Raw genomic sequence first — 21,699 nt, forward strand, 5'->3', positions numbered from 1 at the left:
ACACTCCCAGCAACTGCCTCCACTAGTCAGCGAAAACTGAGCTTTGTAATAATTCTTCTATATACTATGAGGAATCTTGTACCAACCTGCATCACACCTTTCATCTGTAAAAGGGGATACTAATGTATTCTTCTCTCTCAAGAATTTTCACTAATGTTTTTTCAAACACTCCTACGTTGATGACCAACAGGCCTAAGAAGTCTATTCAGGCTAGAGCTTGCAGAGTAAACACAGGTACGGCATAAATCAATCACCAAAGAGTTTTAAAATTATAACAATAATCTATGTGTGTATAGCTGCTTCTTAAATAAGCAGCTCATTCTGTATACCAAATCAGAAAGATACATAGAAAAAAAATGCTAGAATGCAACTGAATACATCAGAATGCATATGCATGTCAAAGATAGTTTTCAGGCCCAGCCTTAATTTAAAAGCTTGTTTCTAGCATGTTCTATACATCCCTACAAACAGGTTATGCAAAACACAAGTCATCCTCCAGTCCACTGGCCCGCTACATAGCCTCTTACTCATTATATCCAGAACGCACATTTCAGACACCACCTTGCAAGGACAAGTCTCCACACATTGTGCAAAGACTCAGTGGAAACTTGTAATATCGTGCCATTTGCCATTCAGAATTCACAGATTCTATTTCAGTGGGGGAAATCCCCAGTACTACATTCAACCACTACAATTTCTCTGTTTCTTTCCTTCCAATTCCCCCAATGGAAGGCACATACATAACACACTTCTATTCAAACTTCAGTATGTGTCTCAAGAAGACCCTTCAGAGGAAGGGCAGCCAGCCTAACAGAGTGGGCCCACCTGAACAGGTGCCCACACAATACTCCCTGACTCAAGGAACCACACAGGTGTACGTGGCAGACTAAGCAGGCAATTTCCTATTCCTTGTCATAACCCCTCCTTGGAGTGACAACCATCATACAACTGGCTACAAACAACCTCCAGCACACAATTCCATAAGCATACATACCTATAACACAACTGGATACAGCTACATCTTTAAGAAAACTAGATTTTCAGTCAAACTGCAGGTGCACATCCAGTCACATGTTTTTACCTGACTGAGCCCTAATCCATCACATGGTGAGCTCACCTTCATTCTGGGTATAGGACACTTAAAAGTCTAGTTGCTTGATGAAGGGGCAAACACGAAATATGGCTCCTGTGACAGCACTTGGGTGGAAAATTTGGAAACTATTGTGCCAGCAGTACCAACCTAGCCTGACTAAGTTCAGGAAATAAGGAAAGAGTTTACATGTTTGTGGAATGTACTACTTCAATTTTAAAGCATTAAAGTCTTTTCCCTCCTTGATATCTATCAACAAAATCAGACATTCTCTCAACTTTTTCTAAAACTTATGCCAGTATAAGCCTGACAATGATAGAATTAAGTGTTAGCAGGCATTAAACACTATATATTACCTGTTTGTTAAACAAACTGCCAAACTATAGACATTTATTTTCATATATCAGTATTACAGCATTTATTTGTTCTCCTTTAATCAAAATGACAGCCAAAAGATGCTGAGGAGCTTCATAAACATTCACTACCTCACTTCCTACTACCTTGAATTAACTTTGTTTTTCCCCCCAATTTTCACTTAAAAAGCAACCTTAGGAGTTAAGTTCTGAGCCTCACACATAGCCCTTTATACTCTGCAGCTTCAGTAAAACCAGCTCTCCTACACTAGGTGCATTATACTACCCTGAAAGCTTTAAAGGTCACACATGTCCCATCACCTCCCTGCCTAAACTTTGTAATAGATTCACTAGAGTACACAGACCTAACTGACACGCAAAGCTCAGTATCGGGGAGATAGTTTTTCTTCCCCGTTTGTGTATTTGTCTGTATGTGTATACACATACACAAAAATATCTAAAAACTCATGCATTACATCTCAAACCTTTTAAGGACTACGTATCTATGAAATTTTAAAAACCCAAACTATAAGCTAGAGCTTAACTGCTGACTAACCTAAGATAAGGTCTCACACATCAGTGCAGCACGCCTACATAAAGTTCAGGACTTTGCAACAAAGAAACTACCAAGTGCTATATTCTTCCTCCAGAAGTGAGGATGCATTAGCATCAAACCAATTTGTATAAACTCAGCCTGTTAATCAAATAAGCAGAAGCTGCCCCGTTATAAAAATATTGTCTACAACTAACTGCAGGAACAAATAAAAACATGCCCATATTTAACAACAGAAGGGAAATATTACCAGATCATTTCTTGGAGAAAGTAGTTATATTTTTGATAAAAGTGTGTTTGAAAGGATGCATTTAACACACAGCAAGAATGAAAGAGTTGGTTGCCCTTCAGTAACTCAGTAGAAGGTGCCAAGACAACAGAAGAGCGCTGACCCAAACATTTGGAAAGCTGACACACAAAAAGATACAAAAACCTGACATATAGAAACCAGACAGGAAGAACAAAAATTCCAGAACACATGCAGAGACAACAGAAAAGCATTAGTTGTTAGAAAATTCTTATTATGAAACATCAGTGTGAAGTATAAAAGTAAGAACTTCAGATGAAACAATCACTCTAATCTCTTAAAAAAAAAAAAAAAAAAGTGTAGTTACTGCTGTGTTACAGGTGTTAAACTGATGTCCACCTAACTCGTTTCTTGTTTGTTCATTACACTAAGCTATCAGAAAAGCATTGTTCCAGGGCTTAAAATTAAAAGTAGCATCACCCTTTTTGGCCTAAAGGCCACAACAAGTTCTGAAATACCTCTCAATGAAATACCTCTCAGTAATAATTTTGAAGTCTTGTATCTAGCAAGAATAAACCAGCAACTACCACATTTCAGACAGGAACTGTGATGCTGTACTAGTAAGACCTGCCATTCAGGCCGAAGAACGAATATATTCCAAGACTCTTCTTACTCTGCTGTGGCTTGCAACATTGCTGATATTTAACCAGAGTTGAGCTGACATTTATCCACAGTTGAATTATCAAACAGATCCTAAGACATACGTTCTTACATGCCCACATTGACAGAAAAGTATTTGACTTGAAAATCAGCACTTTAAAAAGAATAGGAAATGCCAACACATCATACTACTCTCACAACTTATTACGAACAAATGGCAAGTTTCAAAACTAATTTCTCTTAATATTCAGAATCACACTTTCTGATAATATCATTTGATTATTGTTATGTCAATACAGGGCCAAACCCCATAAAAATATGTACTTCAATATCAAAGGAATGAAACTGTTGCCTTAATCAAAAAGTTAATTTACGAAGCTGTTGCATAAACTAGAAAAACTGTATATAACATTTTGTTCTACACTCTGAATGTTATTTGCTGGCAGAACAACGAATTTGGAAATTGTTGATGGATAACCACAATGCACCACAAATTTCATTCAAAGTCACTCAATAAATAACCAAGGTTTTGGTTCAGGATTTCCTACAATCTGTTCAAAATTAAAGAATGGAAGTAAATTATACACAAGAGTAGGAAAAAGCAAGAAAAAAATGGGAGACAGAATTGCTATCAGCTCTGAGAATATGGAGACTGGGTAGTTACTTCCCAGAGTACAAGCTGTAACTGAAAAAAACCAAGTCATGGCAAAATGTTTGGTTTTGCACAGAATACATGTTTTCAGTTTTGCCAACAAAAATAACATCAACAACAAAGCTCAAATAAACATGTAACCAATGAAACAAACAAAAAAGCCCCCAAATAACCACCCTGAGCTTTCTCCAACAAGAGAACCCATTAAAGACCGTATTTTGTTTCCAAAATATATTTGGAAGAACACAATATTTGTAGGGACTCTTCCTAAACCAGTTTGGATTGAAACGTTTCTCAATTAGTAAAACAACAACAATAAATTCTAAAGAGTAAACGCTGCCCAAATATTTTCCATAGATCCAATTTTTCCTTTAGGTAGGGTAGTTTAACAGTTTAGTCTCGTTTTCATTACAAGAAATGGACAAATACAGATAGACTGCAATATGGAAAGAAGGGGAGGGAAAAAAAAAAATCACCAGAAGGACTTCAGTGCACTTCCCTTAATCATTAAAAATATCTTCTTTATTTTCAAAGCACAGCATTCAAAAGCTTTGAAAGTTGGTGCTGTAGCCAAGAACCTCTTACATGAATAAGTGTTGTGGCTTAACCTGGCAGGCAGCTGAACACCACACAGCCATTCACTCACTGCCCACAGTGGGAAGAGATTCAGAAAAAAAGTAAAACTTGTGCGTTGAAATAAAGACAACTTAATAGGACAGAAAGGAAGGGAAAACAGTAATAATGATAAAAGAATATACAAAACAAGTGATGCACAATGCAATCGCTAACTACCCGCTGACCGATGCCCTGCCAGTCCCCAAGCAGTGATTGATGGCCCCCAGCCAACTCCCCCCAGTTTTATTGTTCAGCACGACGTTACATGATATGGAATATCCCTCTGGGTAATTTAGGTCTGCTTCCCTGGCTGTGTCCCCTCCCAGCTTTTTGTGCATCCCCAGCCTACTTGGCTAGCAGGGTAGTATGAGAAGCTGAAGAGTCCTTGACTTTGTGTAAGCACTGCTCAGCAACAACTAAAACATCAGTGTGCTATCAACATTATTCTCATCCACAGCACTACAACCAGCTACCAGCAATAAAATTAACTCTTCCTAGCTGAAACCAGAACAGTAAGTCTGCTTGCTCGCACTCCTAAAGAAAGCAGCAGTTTGAAGAGGGTATCATTAAGAAAAGGAGGTTAGGATCTGGAATTTGTCATAACACTGTGATAGATCTTCAATGACAGAACAGCCAGTAGGAACCTGATCCATCAGTCTGTCCTTCTGAGGCGTCAGAGCACAGAAGGGAATGGGAATGACCTACTTGAATAGGCTGGTACCGCTGAGATGGCCAAGCCTGTGCTAGAACTAGACCAGTCTTTTTCCCCATTGTGAGTCACTAGGATCTAACATAAGTCTACAAAACAGACTTGGCAGAAAGACAGGCACAAGTGACTATAATGAGCACTACATCTAGTAAAATGCTATATAGTCCTGTAGTCCATGAGCAGAAACACCTAAGGATATAAAAACAGATGGTCTGCTGAAGACTATTACAGAATTTTGAAACACTCTCTCTTGGAAGTCATCTCATCACGCAGAAGGTTCAGCTTCACCTAGTTCTCATACAGGCACTTACCTCTACTAATAAGAAGAACTAGTTATTACCTACTGTTTTGGTAGGCAGTATCATGGTACCTCAAAACTCTGCCCATTCTCAACAATCCAATATAATTCACTGAACTCCATGAACACATGGATGAAAAGCATTAATGCTGCAGAGAACCCTGATAAGATCTGCCAACTACAAATCCACTCTCCCGGAGTCTCTCAGAAGAAATAAAATGCTTCAAATTACTCCATTTCATATTATTTAATAGATGCATGTATTAACTGTGCAGCTATATATAGCTAAAAAAACCCACGGTTGATTACTGTATTTAATAAAGCTAGATGTAGGCTACACTACTCAAGAATTCCCCACGTGTTTTGCAACTGCAGAATAGATGACACCAATGCTACTTCCACAACACCAAATGTCTGAAGCCCAGGTACAATTCTGAATAAAGGTTACTGCTGGCAAAAACACATGTAGTGATTTCCTAAGTTTGTTTAGGAGGGCCAGATCTTTCATGCCTTGAGCAAGATTTTATCGATACACGTACCACTTCAGAACTGTAGCATTTCCTAGGCTTATGGTGAACTGCAGGTGTTCTTTGCAACAGGAATCATAGGCACAAAATCTATTAAAAAAAAAAAGTTATAACCATGCCTGGTTATCTTTCATCAACCATGAAGAGCACAAGAACCTGCAGAGGTTTGGAAGAATGCCAGAAAACCAGTAGCTCCTTTTAAACCAAGTTATTTTCTCTATGCAGGTTACATACTGTCTTACAAGCATGCAAACACCTACAATTTTTATTTTGTAATAATCTACAGACTGTAGTGTCAATTCTTCTGTGCAACTGTCGAACAATTCTTAAGAATGATACCTGTGCGCATTGTTCTGACAGTTTGGACTTAGTTTATTTCATCCAAGCACAACAGCTGATTTTGTCTATTATTACATACTATCTCTTCATGTCAGAGAGCTCAGTTCTAAGATGATGTCAAGACAGTCCAGCCTGATAAGGTAGCTCATGATCCATGGAAAAAGGCCTCTGAAGCAGAAATTACTTGCTGCAGTCACAGGAGAAAAAAATGAGGTTTTAATCCCAGTGACACAATACAAAAATTCTCGAATAAGGGAAGTAGTATTAAGCTTGTCTATCAGATCCCCACAAGTCTTAGGATACTCTAAGGCAGGGGTCCTCAAACTACGGCCCGCGGGCCAGGTACGGCCCCCCAGGGTCCTCGATCTGGCCCCCGGTATTTACAGACCCCCCCCGCCCCCCACCCCGGGGGGTTGGGGGGGGAACCAAGCAGCTGCAGATGGCTGCCTGCCACTGCATCTGCGCGCTGGGCCCCCGGTTAAAAAGTTTGAGGACCCCTGCCCTAAGGAACGGTCTCATTTTGTGACATGCTGTTTGTGACTACAGCATTACCACTGACTTTCAAAGAACACAGAGGGACCCTGCCAGTAACAACAACTTTGCACTGTAGTTGTTATGAATGTTGTTGTGAATGAAGTGAGTATAAATAAATTGAACTGAAAATTATTAAAATTAACTACTAGGCATCATATTAAGATTAAGAAAACAGTAGCATTTTAAAATTATTTTTTAGTAATACTATAATATAGGATAATACAAGTCAATAACTCCACTGCTACGATGAAAAACTATCACGTAATTTTCTGAAAGTTAGGTTTCTTAAAATAAGTTTCATACCTATTTTCAGTCCTAAAGAAAGTCTTTTTGAGAACCCTCTTAACCCTGTATTCAACTGTTCTATAGTCATCCAATCTTGAACACTATTCAAATAAGCTAGGCATTTGGGTCTTTTTTTCCCCCATTTTACTGCATCTGCACATCTTAGACTGACGTTTACCTTTAGGTAACATAACGTTTGCTCATTTAAAAACAATTAAGGTTCCTGTACTTAGATAATTTTAAAGACAGCATCAATCTTCACGATTTATCTGTGCTAAGCTTGCAGTGAAAACTAACTGTCTGGAAAAAGAATAACTGGAAAGGAACTGAAGTTAAGCACTAAAAATCTGGACATTTAACTAGCCCCATTACACACACCTACTAATCACTGTGGGTATAGCAGCATGGCTGCTCTGGTTGTAAATGCATTTCAAAAGCGTCCCTGGAAGGATGTACCTTCTTCATTTATGCTTAGAAAGATGCATTCTTCTATTTCTTGGCCAGCTAACATTTCCTAGGTAGAGGCAGAGCCAGACCTCCTACAAACCTACTTTTGGGGGAAGAAAGCATGTAACGAGGGAGAAACAGAAAAGAGCATCAAGATAACAGCCTATTTCCAATCTATACTTCTTCCTGCTCTTCGTACAACAAACAAAATATGATTTGTTTGGAAAGAGGAAGAAAGAGAGGGAGAAAGTTTCCACCTCCCTATATGGCCAAACAAAGCCAAAAAAATTATGAACCAGATGTAATGGTTTCAGCACGAAAACTTCCAGACAAAAGGATAAAACCTGCGTACCTGCCAGGGGAAGCATGCGTCATTTACAGTGCCGCTGGCAGCATTACCTGCGGCAGCTGGAAACCATAAGCTGTCCCAACAGATCGCTGCTTTGGTATCGCCGACTTCAGATTTTACTTTTGCATGCAATAAATACTCTATTAATACAATTGCACTGCAGCGACTCTTTTTACAAGGCAGCTCTCAACATGTTGTCATCTGCAGGCTGAGCAATCCTAAGCCGTAGCTAGGCACAAAGCATCAGCACGGTGTGATGCTCTCAGGCACATTCCCCGCGTGAGAAACGCGGATTTCTGACGACCCGCGTACACCGGCGGACCCCACGCAGCCGAGGTATGCCGACCCGCTCCCAGGGCGGGCACGCCGGGCCCTGAGCCGCCGCCTCCCCCCGCCCGCCGCTGGGGGCCTGCGCCCGGACACAGCGGGCACAACACAACAGCGCCCGCCCCGGGAGGCGGCCTGGCTGCCGCGCAGCGCGCTGCCCGGGGATCCTCTGCTCGGGATCCGCTGCCCGGGGGCCCGCCGCCCCGGGGCCAACGCACGGCCACGCATACGAGACCCCCCGGAGAACACCGCCGCCGCCGGCGACGCTCACGCCCCAGCCGCTGGGGCCGATGCCCTGCCGCGGCGAGCACCCGCCGGCGCAGCCCCGCCGGGGGTCGCGGTGCCACCGGAGGCCGCGGTGAGCGGCGGCGCGGCGCGGCGGGCGGCGTTGCAGCCGCCGGCGCGACACCGGCTCCCGCCGCCTCATCTCCCCGCCGCCACCGCCGCCCCCTCCCGGCCAGGCGGCGCAGACCCCGCCGCGGCTCCGCGCCGGAGGGTGCCGGAGCGCCGGCCGGGTCCCCCGTCCCCGTTCCCCGCTGCGGGCGGAGACGGGCGGGCGCCGGGTGGCACTTACCCTCTGCGCGGGAGCGGATCTCCGACACGGTCTTCTGCACCGCCGGCATCGCCGCCGGGCGGGCGGCCTCGGCGCGGCCGCCTGCGCGCCCTGCACCTGCCGCGGCCCGGGCCGAGGGCGGCGGGTGCCGGCAGCGGCCCCCCCGGCAGCGGCCCCCCCGGCAGCCCGAGGCGGCAAGCTCGCACCCCGGCTGCGCCTCCCTCCGCCCGCGGCGCCGCGCCGAACTGACAGCCGCGGCGCCAGCGCTCCGCGCTCGCCGGCCCCCTCCGGAACCTACCAACTCCGCCCCCCCCCCCCCGCCCCGTCCCGCGCCCTCCCGCCGCCATCTCCCGCCCCCCCTCGGGCTCAGGCGTGCGGGGACGCTGCGCCTCAGCGGGCACCGACACTGCGGGCCGTTTACGTGCCCCTTCTGCAGCGAGCGACGGCGTTCCGATGTGCCCCCCACCCCACGGGGAGAGAGGAATGGAACGCGCCGAGCTCAGGGCCGCTGCCCCGCTCTAAAGGCGGGCGGGGGGAAGCTCGCCCGGTGTCTCCGTCCGCAGCGGCCCGGGCGGCAGGCGGTTGGCGTGCGGGCGGCGGAGCTCAGCCTCGGCGGGGCGGGAAGTGGCGGGGTGCCGAGGGCGACGACCCTCGGGCGGTGCAGGCGTGTCGGGGCGGTGCGGCCCGGCGGCCTGGGCGGGGGCGGTCGGAGCGCCGAGGGCGGCAGGCCCGGCGGGGGAGCCTGCGGGGCTGGCCGGGGTCGGTTGGTGCCGAGGGCGCTCCTGGGCAGCCTCGGGAGGCGCGAATGGGGCGAAGGGCGCGGTGAGGGGCGGGAGGCGCCGATCCGGAGAGGGAATTTAAAACGTTGCTCTAAAGCCCTCGTTCAGGGGGGCGAGGGTTGGTGCTGCTCCGCTCAGTTTGACCGGCAGCTTTCAAGCTCTCGCCCAGCTTTTTATTTTTAACCTCGTAAGTCAGAGTGCCGCGGTTTGACAGCCCTGAGTCAGTGTGAATCCAGGCTCCCCGTCCGTGTGGGCTGGTGGGAAGGAGGTCCCAGCCGCAAGTGCCTCAGGCTGAAGCAACAGCGGCAATTTTGCTTCCAGACTGTTAACGTGACACTTGGGTGCCTGCAACAGGCTGAGCAATGTGTCTCTGGCATGTTGTACCTATGTCTCGGTAAAAACAGTCACAGTAAAAATGGGGTGGAGAAGAAAATAGGAAAGGTGATAGGATTTGGAGGTAGCTTTTCTTAGCACAATTATGTTGTGCATCCATTTCAGTCAGGCATGAAGTGTACTGACTGCAAGATGATGGAAGTTATGAAATAGAATAAAGCTACTGTTGTCCCATGAATCTTGAGAGGATTTCAGGCTGACGCGTGCACTAAAGGCCACCATTGTGTCCTCCAGAAAGTACATAACAGATTATGGATGTGATATCATTGGTGATTTCTTTACAGGGCATACATACATGCTGTGAGAAAATAACATACATACAGTCTTTCTTAGCAACAGTCTCAGACCCTTTGTTTGATAAAATGATATAAATTTTATTTCTGTAAATTGATTAAGAATCACTTCATTTATGGAGAAAAGTGAACCCATCATTTGTTTTTCTTAAATGCTGAGCTGCGATACCACGAAAAAGGAATACTTTGCTTCACAGAAGACTGCATTGGGAAATAAATGCAGCTTTTCTTTTTCTTTTTCTTTTTTTTTTTTTTTTTTCTTTTCTCCAAGCCGTGGGCCAGAAAAGCTGCTGGAGACTCCTCTTCAAAAGAGAATGCTCTTCTGCATCATCCTATGCAGCAGTCTGTGTGGGCTGTTTGTGTTTTTGTGTTTGTTGGGGTGTTTTTTCTGAACCAGAAACAAAGACTGTAGAAAGAGCTCTCTTTATGCTTTTTTTACTGGAAAAACAAAATGCCTGGAAATAACATGCAGTTTTAAAAAATACCCAGTGTATGTCAGTCAGCCGTGGGCAGAGGCTTGGCTGATGCAAATTACTTTCTGTACAAAACAGCTTCTAGTTTTCTGTTGAGATTCCACTGAAGCCTGACTGAAGCAGTCATTTAGGAGACTCAACATATACATATATATAACCCTTACAGCATAAATAGGGCCATGTCGTGAAAAAGGATCTTGTGTGAATGTTTTTTTGCAATTCATAGCAGCTACACTATTGTTAAAATGCTGCAAACAGACTGTGAAACTCACTATACATGCCGGTCAACATGCATTTTCCCCCAAATCACTGCAATGCTGGTGAAAAATAGGATTGTCACTTAAATCCACTTTAAAATGCTATTTTATATCTGAACTTTTTTTTGGCTGTATGATCCATTGCAAGTGGTGCTTATTACTGGTACCTTTTTGTGACTGGAAGTTTACCCACTTGAGTACAGAAAATATTAAAACAGTGCTGCCAAGTGCTATTTAAAATTGTGAACAGTTATTTTATTTTACAAACAAGGCCACTATCCACATCACAAATTATTAGCTTTATTCTTGCTATACTTTTGTGTACTCTGACTTGTGAATGCTTAATATCTAAGAAAAAGCCTCTTTAAAATTTATTGAATGAATTATACTTAAAAAGATGTAAGGAGTAAGGTTCTATTAAATCTTGCCATCACTTAAGAAATTCTTGTTTTCCAGTTTTTATTGTACAAAGCCTTAATGGTAAGCTAAACACATTTAACCATTTAATTACACAACACAGTTCATCCAGAGTCATCCAAATGTAGGAAGCTCAACCGTTAGATTTTGTAACAGTCCTCATCTACTTGCAAAATTACTCCAGGAGAAGCCCAGTAGCCTCTGTCCTTTCTCCCTTCCCCCCACAAGATCTGCCAGCAGGACCAGCTGGCCGTTTTATTTACTTCTTTCCTTTGGAAAACAAGTATATGAGCTCCCCATCCCTTCACCTCTTCTATGGTAAATACAGCCTGTATCACTCAAGCAGTTGCCGTTTCCACACACCACCACTCTTGATTAGATATAAACAGGTCAGAAAAGGCTTCTGCAGCTTTTTAAGCTCTAGAATATGCTCAGTTTACACACTTGAGAGTATGCTCTATGTTCAAGGAATCCTACTTGTCTCTGGATCATCACTTGTTTGGAATGTGCATGACAGGGCTGCAGAATGGAAGCAAGCCAGTCAGCTTTCCAGCAAAGGTGTAAATTAAACAATATGCCTATATTACACTTTAAAGATTAGATGACGCTCTAGATTTCGCTTACTCTTTGATTTCAATGTGTATTTTGAAATATGTGGAAGCTCTGGTGGAACCGGTAGCAATTTCTTATCATTAATTTGTTAGCGGACACTACCTTTTGGCACAAGAGGACAAAGACTTCATTTTTTAAATATACACAGAAAAATTGTATATCCACAAAGAAGAACAAGTTATTTCAGATGGAGGAAAAGCCTTGCAATGACAGCTGAAATGCTGTGCTAGTAGAAGAAAATTGCAAAAGGTCTTGGTTACAAGTCTATCCGTATGTCAAAAGTACCACACATACTACTTCATAACTTTATGGATTAGACTGAGCTATGATGAGGCAGTTTTCTCTTACCAGTTCATCTCTAATGGACTTCAGTGGTATAGACATCTTAACCCAACTGAAATCTGTTCTTGCAAATGATATAAACACTTATTTTATTAGAACTTTAAAGATAGAAGTTTCCATTTTTTGCGGTATACCAACTGTCCACTGTAGTAGCGTCCCGGAGTAAGAAGTACTCTATTCAAAATGCATGTGTGCATAAGCAGGGGAAATGAGGTCTGCAGGCTTGACATTTTCACAAACTTGATATATATAGAAATTTAATCTAGATTTTGCCTGTAATGCTATTAGCGTATGTGAAGTGATGCAATTTTCCTTGGTCATACACTGTCAGAAAACAGGTGGCCAGGTTTCATACAATAGCAGAAGGGAAAATTAAAACTGTAACTGCTGCTGCTTTTCCAGGCTTGTCTGGAAAAGATTTCTGGCAAACGTCTTTTTCTGCTTCATAAGATACTGCATTAACTGGAGGCTGTGCAATTAATCTCAAACTCTCATAATATTTTAACCAATACCTTTGTAGTTTAATATATAAACTACTCCGATAGCATGGCAAGTTTCTAGTGAAATTTTATGGGTAGCTACATCTAAAATTTAAAAAGGTACAGGGAAGCCACCATTTTAGCTCAGATGAGCCTATACTTTGCCTATCAGCTAGGAGACTATGTATGGTATTGCTGAGGACTAAACCAGTGCTGTGCTTGAAGGAGCAAAAGCACATTCTTGCTTTCTTTACCTTCTTTGACCCTCTGAAAGGATAACACTTGCAGGCTTTGTGTATGGAATTTTAAATCCATTGTGCGTATGTCTAAGCATAAGCTTCTGCTATCTATTCTATAAGCAGATCAGATAAAGTGCTTTGAAATTCTACCTGAAGCCATTAAAATGGTGACAAGGTATTTTATTCATGAAAGTATATGTTAACTCATTGTCATTTTCTAAACTTTGAAATCTCTCATGTTAGGTTTGTTTAATCTTCTCAGATAAATATATCTCCAAAGCAAGTTTATTGAAATTATTTGACTTTTTTGGTTTTTTTCCCCCCTGATACTTCAAGTACTCCCCGTGAAATTCCTAACAGTTCTTTGTGTGGTTTAACAGAAACAAATCTTTTCTTTGACCAAATGTGACATTAAATACATCAACTAGCTTATGCTCTGTAAGCCAGCATAGTCTATCCAGTGTTCACATGTACTTAACCATATCTCTCTGCAAGATATGAAGAATTATTTCTCTTCTACTTGCTGTTGTTTATGTAATGATGCTTTGCCCTTAACTGTTCTGTATGCCATCCGTCTGGCTTAAAAATAGATCACCTGTGGAAAAAGGCTGTGAAGTTTTCATTATAGAATGTGTTTGATCTGTACAAAATAGTGTAAATTTATGTTGTGTGTATCCTTTATGATAAAGAGAAAACTTCTCATTCCCTGAGGCAAGACATATTAATAAAAGAAACCTCAGCCCCCTGAAGCGGATATTTAAACATATAGAACATACCACAAAACACATCAGATAATTCAACCTCTATTTATAGAAACTCGTGAAGGCATTCCTGTTAGTTTCTCACCCTGCTGCTATAGCAGTGTCTGAGTGCTTAAACAAAGCATAGGAAAGCCAAAACCTCCAGACAAACAGACACAAAGCAGATCCAGACTGTAACAAATAGAGGACACAGCTATACATCCTTTTCTTTGTAGACCCAGCTCTACACCTGAGCCTAAGTGCCATTTACTCAAATTGCCTTTGTCCACTTAGATTCACATTCAGGGCAGTGGAGGAAGAAGACTAAGGGATACATAATTCCATAGCGTAGACCCAAACTCACAGTCGCTTGCAATGGAAATCTGCAAGGACAAGTTCTCTGGTGTGCATTCTGTAATGCCCTGTGGCAGCATCAAATGGCCCACACAAGGCACACTAGTTCCTGAAAAGACATGTTCTCACACGCCAAAAGGAACTGTGGTAGCTGGAAGCAGCCAGCCTACAGATGTCCACAGTGGTGCAATGCAGTTCTTGGTCTGTTTTGTAGCTCGGCCTTAGAAGAACAGTACAGATGCTATTAAATGTGCCATCAGGAACATTCGTTCTGGTCAACAAAAGTGAGTATGTCAGTCCTTTTTCAAATCCACCTCATTATCCTTTTCTTAGAAGGTGGTGGGCATCATGGGCATCATATCTTTTTTTTTTTTTACATGTGGAGGGAAAGGAGGTTATTCTTTATCTTTCCCCAAAATAAGCTTTCCCATAAGTCAATTTGCACATAAGAATGATGGGATGGATATAGACAGAGAGAGGCTAAGTCAGATAAGATCCTTGGGGACCCCTGCTGTCTTGATTGTGCCATATACTTCTATATGAGTTGTCACACATCCAAATTCTCAGCTTTGTAAGCTTTCTTTTATCTTTTGAACAGACCTTAGGGTAACATTTTGACATAGCAAGAGATGCATGTTTGAGGATTGCATGTTTATTTGTACTATTACCTTTACAGGTATGTGAATAAGTGAGATACCTATATTCTTTTCCTGAGTGTGCCAAGGGACCTTGTTGTGTGACCTTGGATAAATACTTCCTGGTTGCTTTAACTCCATTTCTTTGAGATTTGAGCTGTTTGCAGGGAAGTTTCTCTCTTGATATTCGAGTAGTGCCTGGCCTCAGTAACAGTGCTTAGCCTTTCGCAGGAGGTGTTCAATACCACGCAAGGCTGGGCTGAAATGACCATCATCTTGGGCTTCCGTGGTCTTAAGTAGTGGATATAGGTCTGCAGTAGAGACAGTTTCTTACAGGATTGCCGGTACCTAGCTGCTGTACCCACAGGACCTTGTGTGCTACAACAGGGTAAACAGGAAGAGCAGTCATACAAAAGCAGGCAGCTAAAGGGGAGCTTGAAAGTCCAGGTCTGTATGTCACTTCTTGATAGTTACTCACAGCTGTAGAAAAAATGAAGAGGAAGAACATCATGTCCGAAACAATAGCTCTGCCAGAAAACAAGGCAAAGATTTGAACTCTTGCCAGACTACTTGGCGTTCAAAGTGGGTTCAAGGCTATCGTAGCATTCTGCAGGCTTCGCTTGATGTTTGTGAAGCTGCGACAAAACCAGAAGCACCCATTGCTCAGCAGACAGAAACGGAAACAGTCGTGCTGGTAGTTTCAGCATGGTATTGTGGCAAGTAGATTTATCACACAAGGAACATGGCACAGGAGCAAGTTTTGTTGGCACATAAAGAAAATGGATCAGGAAGAGCGTGGCCAAACAGATGGCCTTTTTGCGGCTAATCACACGCTTATACTAATACTAGATTAAAACCATAGAAGATAAACAAAATGCAGATGTTTTTATTAGATTGGATTCTTCTGAGAGCGCAAACCATGTAAGAAAATGATAAAGTAATGACAAGTGGTGTGCACAGGTCTTAATTTTACAGCATGACCACTGAATGCTGCTCTTCAGCGATTACTTTCACTTCAAGGGATCAGTACAAATTTAAGTTATATGGCTTTACATTGATAGCAGTAGTATAATTCGCTGCTGCTTTCCTCCATTTTATGTTGGCTTTAACACTTTCAATTTAAAAGTTGTTATGACACTAAACGTGGAGTAACTGGATGGCGAATGAGGCACCTGAAGTTTGAATTTAAAACAGCTGCACATACTTTTCCAATAGCATTGTTAAAATATTCATATGCAATTAGATACATGTTTCTGGGAGAAGGAGGAGGGAGAACAGGGAGAACTTCTGTCAAAATAAATGTCTTCAGTTTTCCAGGCAGTCAGTTACAAGGAGCACTTGTAAGAGATTTAAATATCTATCATTGAATCCACCACGAGCTATGGTAGTAGGAATATCCAAATGTTAGTAAGAGAAGGAAATCATAAACAAAAAATGCATCATCAGAAAAAGCAATACAGTGCAAGAGACAGCTCTGTGTTTTGAAGGCAGTGAGCAGGTGTCACTGTCTGTAGTAGTAGGGCAGTACAATGGTCCCTGTCTGTTGTCCCACGGCGTAGCAGGTTTGAGCTTGGAAACAGATCTCCATGCCTTCTTGTCTCTCCCTGATTTCACTGCACCCAAGTAAGAACAGACAGCCTTATAAGAGGGAGAAAATGGTGTGTGGTGGGGGATTCCTATGTTAAATATTAAGGGATCATTTAGTCAAGAAACTGCAGAGCCTTTTCAGAGACACAGGTGATCTGCCAGATCGTCAGAGGAATGCTTTATGACATTGCTCAGAAGAACTTGAAAATAAAGTCAACTGAAACTGGGCGAGTCACGGCTCTGAACACCTGAGCTTGCAGATTCTCAGCACAGTCAGCATTTGACAGCCAAATCTCTGAAGGTTACACAGTTTGCCAGAACTACAGGGACAGAGCAGGGTTCCCTTCTGTAGTAGTGTCTTCCTCAGTATCAAAAGGGCCATTGCTAGATTAACATTCAACCAAGAAAAAAAAAATAGTATGTCTCTGCTTTTCAGTGTCGTTTCTGGAGACGACTGTGTGCCAAGGAGGGTGAAACATGATTGCAACATTGAGGACTGAAGTCAGGAAATAGTTGTGGGTAGGGACGATAGGAGTCAGAGAACACTCTGCGTATCGGAGGAAGAGAGGTCTGGCTCGGGGGTTGAAACAGTAGATAAAGTTTAGGACATCAAGAAGGTCACGCTTTCTGCAGACTCATGGATAAACATCTGGTGTCTGACGCTGGGGTGGGTGCGTGTCCTAGTCCTTGGTTAAGAGTCTCAGCTCTTGGGCAGTTTGGGTAATGAATAAATGTCTTAATAATTCTGGCAAATGGTAAGGTTTGAAACTTGTGACTATCAGGATACTCATGGAGTTTACTGCATACTTCAGCAAGTGATTCCAGGAGGATGTTAGCCCATCTGCAGAAGAATAACTTTGACAAGAAAGACATCAGATGGTTTAGGTTTAAATCAAATATTTTTAATGAAAAGTGAAAACAACCTGCATGATGCATTTTTTTATCTTTGGTTCTGGAATGCTTTTGAAAATGTAGAAAGTTTTACTGTAATGGTTACAGAGCCAGTTTGTAGAAGTCACAGCATTCTGGCTGCCTGTTGAACCTTACAGGCTCTAATGCATGCATGAAACACTGCCTGGTTTAGACTTTGATCACAAACCACTTTTCTTAGTTCCCAAAGAAGTTTTGTTTTTATATTGCTTTTGTGAGAACTTTCTTTGGACATCTTCCACATCCTTCAGTAAAAAGAAATGCTCAAAAAGAAATCCTGGACATACTGGACATGACAGTCCTTTTTGCTATTGACCTTAGGAGTGCAAGAATACTGCTCAGATTTTTTTCAGTAGTTTTAAACTCATCACATTACTATCTAGTCAGTAAAACAAACAAAAACCCTGCTTCTGACTAAAAAGCAGAGTGCCAAATGATGTTATTCTATAAATCAGTATTATTCCACAGTGATCTGACCTATTGCATTATCCATTTTCTTTCTGCCCTCTCTAGAGCAAGGTAATGTGGGACAATTAAAAGAAAATGATGAAAGGCAGAAGGACATTCTCATGTAATCTTTAAGAAAATGTAATTACTAAATGAAGAATGTAATTATGTATAGCCTATGTTGGATGTACATGACATTGTATTTTACATTCTGACACGGTGAAGTCTGTCTTCAGCGTTCATTTAACTCTGCAATATCACAGTGAAGAGAGCTATAGGACTATCTAGATAGAAAGGCAGCCATAACGCATTTAAAAAACGGTTATTCTGATCCATGTTGTCTCAGAAGCTTTTGAATGTAAGGAACTAAACCATCCCACCTTCAGTTTAACAGTACCCATTTGTTTGCACACACTGGATCTAGTGTGTACCTAGTTGCCCATAGGTAATATTTACCATTATAGAACAACATTAGTTTGATCTGTCTGTGTGATAGACTGATCTGTAGTGTTGACGTATTTGTAAGCATTTGCAATGCATATTCTCCTTTACGTAGGTGATAAATACAGATAAATCTGGGGAATGAGGTCATTGCCTGTGTACTCAAAACCTTGCGACACTGTGCTCTTACGAAATATTCTAACCACGTGCATTTATGAAATATGGTTTTCTTAAAGAGTGTACTCAGCTAATGCTTTGCATGACCTTTAAACAAAATAATGTCCTTCTGCTGGGTTCATTGCAAAATGAAAGCATGCAGCATGGTAGGAGTCTCTGGAAAGCTTTGAGTCACTCTAATATAGATCGAGTGAATGTAACATGACAGATGCCCATTCTTCTGTGTTAGGGAGGTGAGAATTCATGTTTTATTTTTGAGATGTTTGACATGCCAAAAAATATCTATCAGTTTGGGTAATCAGCAATGTAACAAATTATATAGCTCATTCTCCTCTCCTCCCTTTTTATTTATGTATCTTCACACTAACAATTATGTGCTGTTCTATTTCTGCTTTTCAGAAACAAAACTTGTTACATGATTAGTCTGTTAAATCTCTGTATGCATGTTCTCTATTTGTTTATATCTTAATAGTCCAGATTCATTCCAGATATACTCAGATAAAGGCAGTGGACTGAAATCAAATGAAATGAGCACTGACTGGCAAGTGAAAGGTTAGAAAGGTGTGCAAGGAGCCAGGCATATATCTTCCATTAGTCCAAACCAATGCCTGCTACCTGACTGGGTGACTTGATAGAAAGATGATCACAGTTCTTAGTTACCAAGTACTAGGACAAGTGGCTGTACTTTATGTACCTATCCCCAGGTGTAGCAAGCTATCTGTTCTAAATCTGAATTTAGCTGAGTGTGTCGGTTTAATGTATAAGACCTTTGAGGTAAAGATGGGCTTAATGTTTCTGTACAGATGGCATCACTCAAGGGTGGAAGCTTAGCAGAGTTCTTGGCATTGAAGCTGAAAATGTCAAGCTTTATCTGTGTCTGTGCTTATGATAACTCTTCCCCAAAACTCAGAAATTGTAGCTTTTATAATAGTGTTGGGAATATGTAAGATACTTTCCGATCCTCTGCAGAGGATCAGAAAGCTAAACTCCTCCTCCAGCTAAAGTCCTGACCAAATTTCTGGTATCACATGGGGCCGGCCTGTTTTCTTCTGTAATATGAATATGTAGTTTTTCATCAGGACCTCTAACAGTTCCCATGGAAATTAATGGTACTCAGTGGGTCTGCAGAGGATTTTTACCATGAGCAAGGAAGTGGGATTTTTTTTAGTCATCAGCAAGGAAATGTTTCTTTTTTGTTTTGTATTTTTTACTATAAGTGAGGAAGCAGTTTGGGTTTTTTGTTTTGTTTTGTTGGGTTTTTTTGGCATGAGCTAGGAAATGTTGGTTTTTTACCATAAGGTAGGAATTTAATCTTTTTTGATGGAAAGCAAGCAGTTCCAAACTTCTGCAAGTAGAATTTCCCCATCTTCTGCAGTGTTTTTCCATATAAGTTCTGAAAAGATCACAAAACTTATGAAAGGCATATTGTGTGCGTTATGCTTTCAGGATATGCTCTGCATCAAGATTTCATTGATACTTTCCCATCACCTACGTTGAATGGCTTCTGTGTTGTAGAGATACTAAGGCTATAGCCACAGTGCAACATCTCTGAGTCAGAGCCTAATGGCATTACAAGGTCTGCAACAGCTGCTGCAGAGATATATCTGTGACTCATCTGAAATCCTACTATGAATAAAGCACTAATCCAGCATCATAGCCTATTCTGCTGGCCAAAGAAAAATGCTAAATATAAATAAATCTGTAACAGAATGCAAATACAGGGGAAAGTTGGTGAGATCTCAGAGAAGTCAGAAAGCTCTATTATCCCAGAAAAAGAACATTGAAGGGGAAGTGAAAAAAGCATTTCTCTTAAGTGTTCCATTTTCATTTCTCTTTTAGTTCTCTAGAGATACCAACATCTATTTAGACACCATGAGACTAATCTTATAGAGAAAAGGATCATAAAATGTAGATTACCAATTGAAATCACTATTACATCAGATATGTGGAAATTAAAGCAGATGATCATTCAGATTTTGAAATACAGAACAGTATTCACAGTGAGTGAAGTTTAACTAGTTCATAGAGTGTGAGCTGCAAAAGCTCCATCAGCTTCAGTAATGACAGTTTTCATTTTGTATCTCTTACCAAGCTGTTTTGATGCATGCTAGGTTATAAAGATTAGCTTCCTCTAAGAAAAGGAAATAATATTAAAATTGCTTTATACATTCTTTTAAATCCCAGACGTTAGCCTGCTGAAAAAGAAGCTGTTCTTACTCAGAGAAATACTTGCTGTAAACTTAGGTCCAGAGGGATCACTTTGACTGTCACTTTCCCCTGCAGTGCTCTGGAGTAAACTGAATTCAGTGTTACTGAATGTAAAGATCAGAATTAATAGAACCAAATGCAGGTTGTGCAATGTCTCAATTCCAATAAGCTTAGCTGTGGCTTTAAAACCCACTGCAATGGTAATCTATTTATATTTCAGCAATTACCAGGCACAGCTGCAGTGTGCTTAGGACCCAAAGAACTGAGTGGTCTTGAACCAAATGGAACTCTATGCTAATCTGATTTAAGGGGAAAGTATAGTTTACCAAAGATAAATAAGAGAAAAACAGGAAACAAAATGGTTATTTGCTAAACTGGATGCTTTTCTGGGAAAGGGGAAGGAGAAAAGTAAAGGTGCTTTACCCTCCATTATGGAAGAGCAGCATGGGTCCCACTGAGAGCATCCCCTTTTTCTTTGTTTGTTTTCTTCACTAAGGTAGAAAGCAGACATGAATTTAGTTCTAGATAATGCCTCTCATTTCCTGCAGCGATTTCCAGAGTTGCCTCTTAACCAGGAAAATGTACCTGATAATGGCTTTTGGTAATATTTAAGAAATTCTTAGTTTAGAACAAATGAATGGTATTTCTCATTTTTCATTTTTCTCTAGTAAAAGGGCAAACATAGACTAAAACAAGTTTTAAAAATAACAGTCTATAAAATTTTGTATTATTTTACAGCCACACTAAGGATTTCCTGTATACTTATGGAGAACCATTCTAGCTGTGGGGATGAGTTGACTGTAATGGCTGGCAACGTTGAATCATCACTCAACGTGCAGAGATCAAACTGCAACGGGCTCGAAACTCAAAACAATGACTCAGCACCGGCACACGATCTTAGCCTTACTTTCCTTTCCCAAAGAAAATGTTGTGATGAAAACAAACGGATTTTTTTTCCTGTAGGGAGGGAACAGAGAGGAACAGTAGTAACCTGCTCGGGTTCCTGTGGGCTCCCTCCCCTGCTCTCAGTTCCCTTTGAGTGAGGCCGGGAGCTTCACTCCCAGCACTTTCGCTCCTCCTGATCTGAACTGCCTGTTGCCACCTGGAAAGAAAATTTTAGTCTGTGCTACAGTTGCTGTGTTAGGCTGTCAAATGTAGTTGGGCGCTATGATCAGAGGCCAGCCACAGAAATCGAAGATAGATGCAGGCCCAGGCTAAAAAGGGGAAACTTTCTGAAGGAGTTGTGCGAATGCAGTGTGTGGCACAAGTGTGCAGGTCAGTGCAGAGCTCCAGTGCTTCAAGAAATGGGCTTTGCTTGCACCAGGCTGAGACAGAGGCTGTGGAAGCTGGATCCCTTG

General features: G+C 42.0%; 1 protein-coding gene across 1 annotated transcript in view; it reads right to left on the reverse strand.

Annotated features, from left to right (window-relative positions):
• The window catches only part of ATP8A1 (ATPase phospholipid transporting 8A1), a 136,323-nt gene that overhangs the window by 108,826 nt on the left and 5,798 nt on the right, over positions 1–21,699 (reverse strand). The window contains exon 2 of the mRNA XM_080403935.1: positions 8,560–21,678. Coding sequence (XP_080260061.1) covers positions 8,560–8,608 — 49 coding nt within the window. The 5' untranslated portion in view covers positions 8,609–21,678. The remainder of the gene's footprint in view (positions 1–8,559; positions 21,679–21,699) is intronic.

Source organism: Falco punctatus (genome assembly GCF_963210335.1).
Source record: "Falco punctatus genome assembly, chromosome: 1".
NCBI classification, from domain to species: Eukaryota; Metazoa; Chordata; class Aves; order Falconiformes; family Falconidae; genus Falco; species Falco punctatus.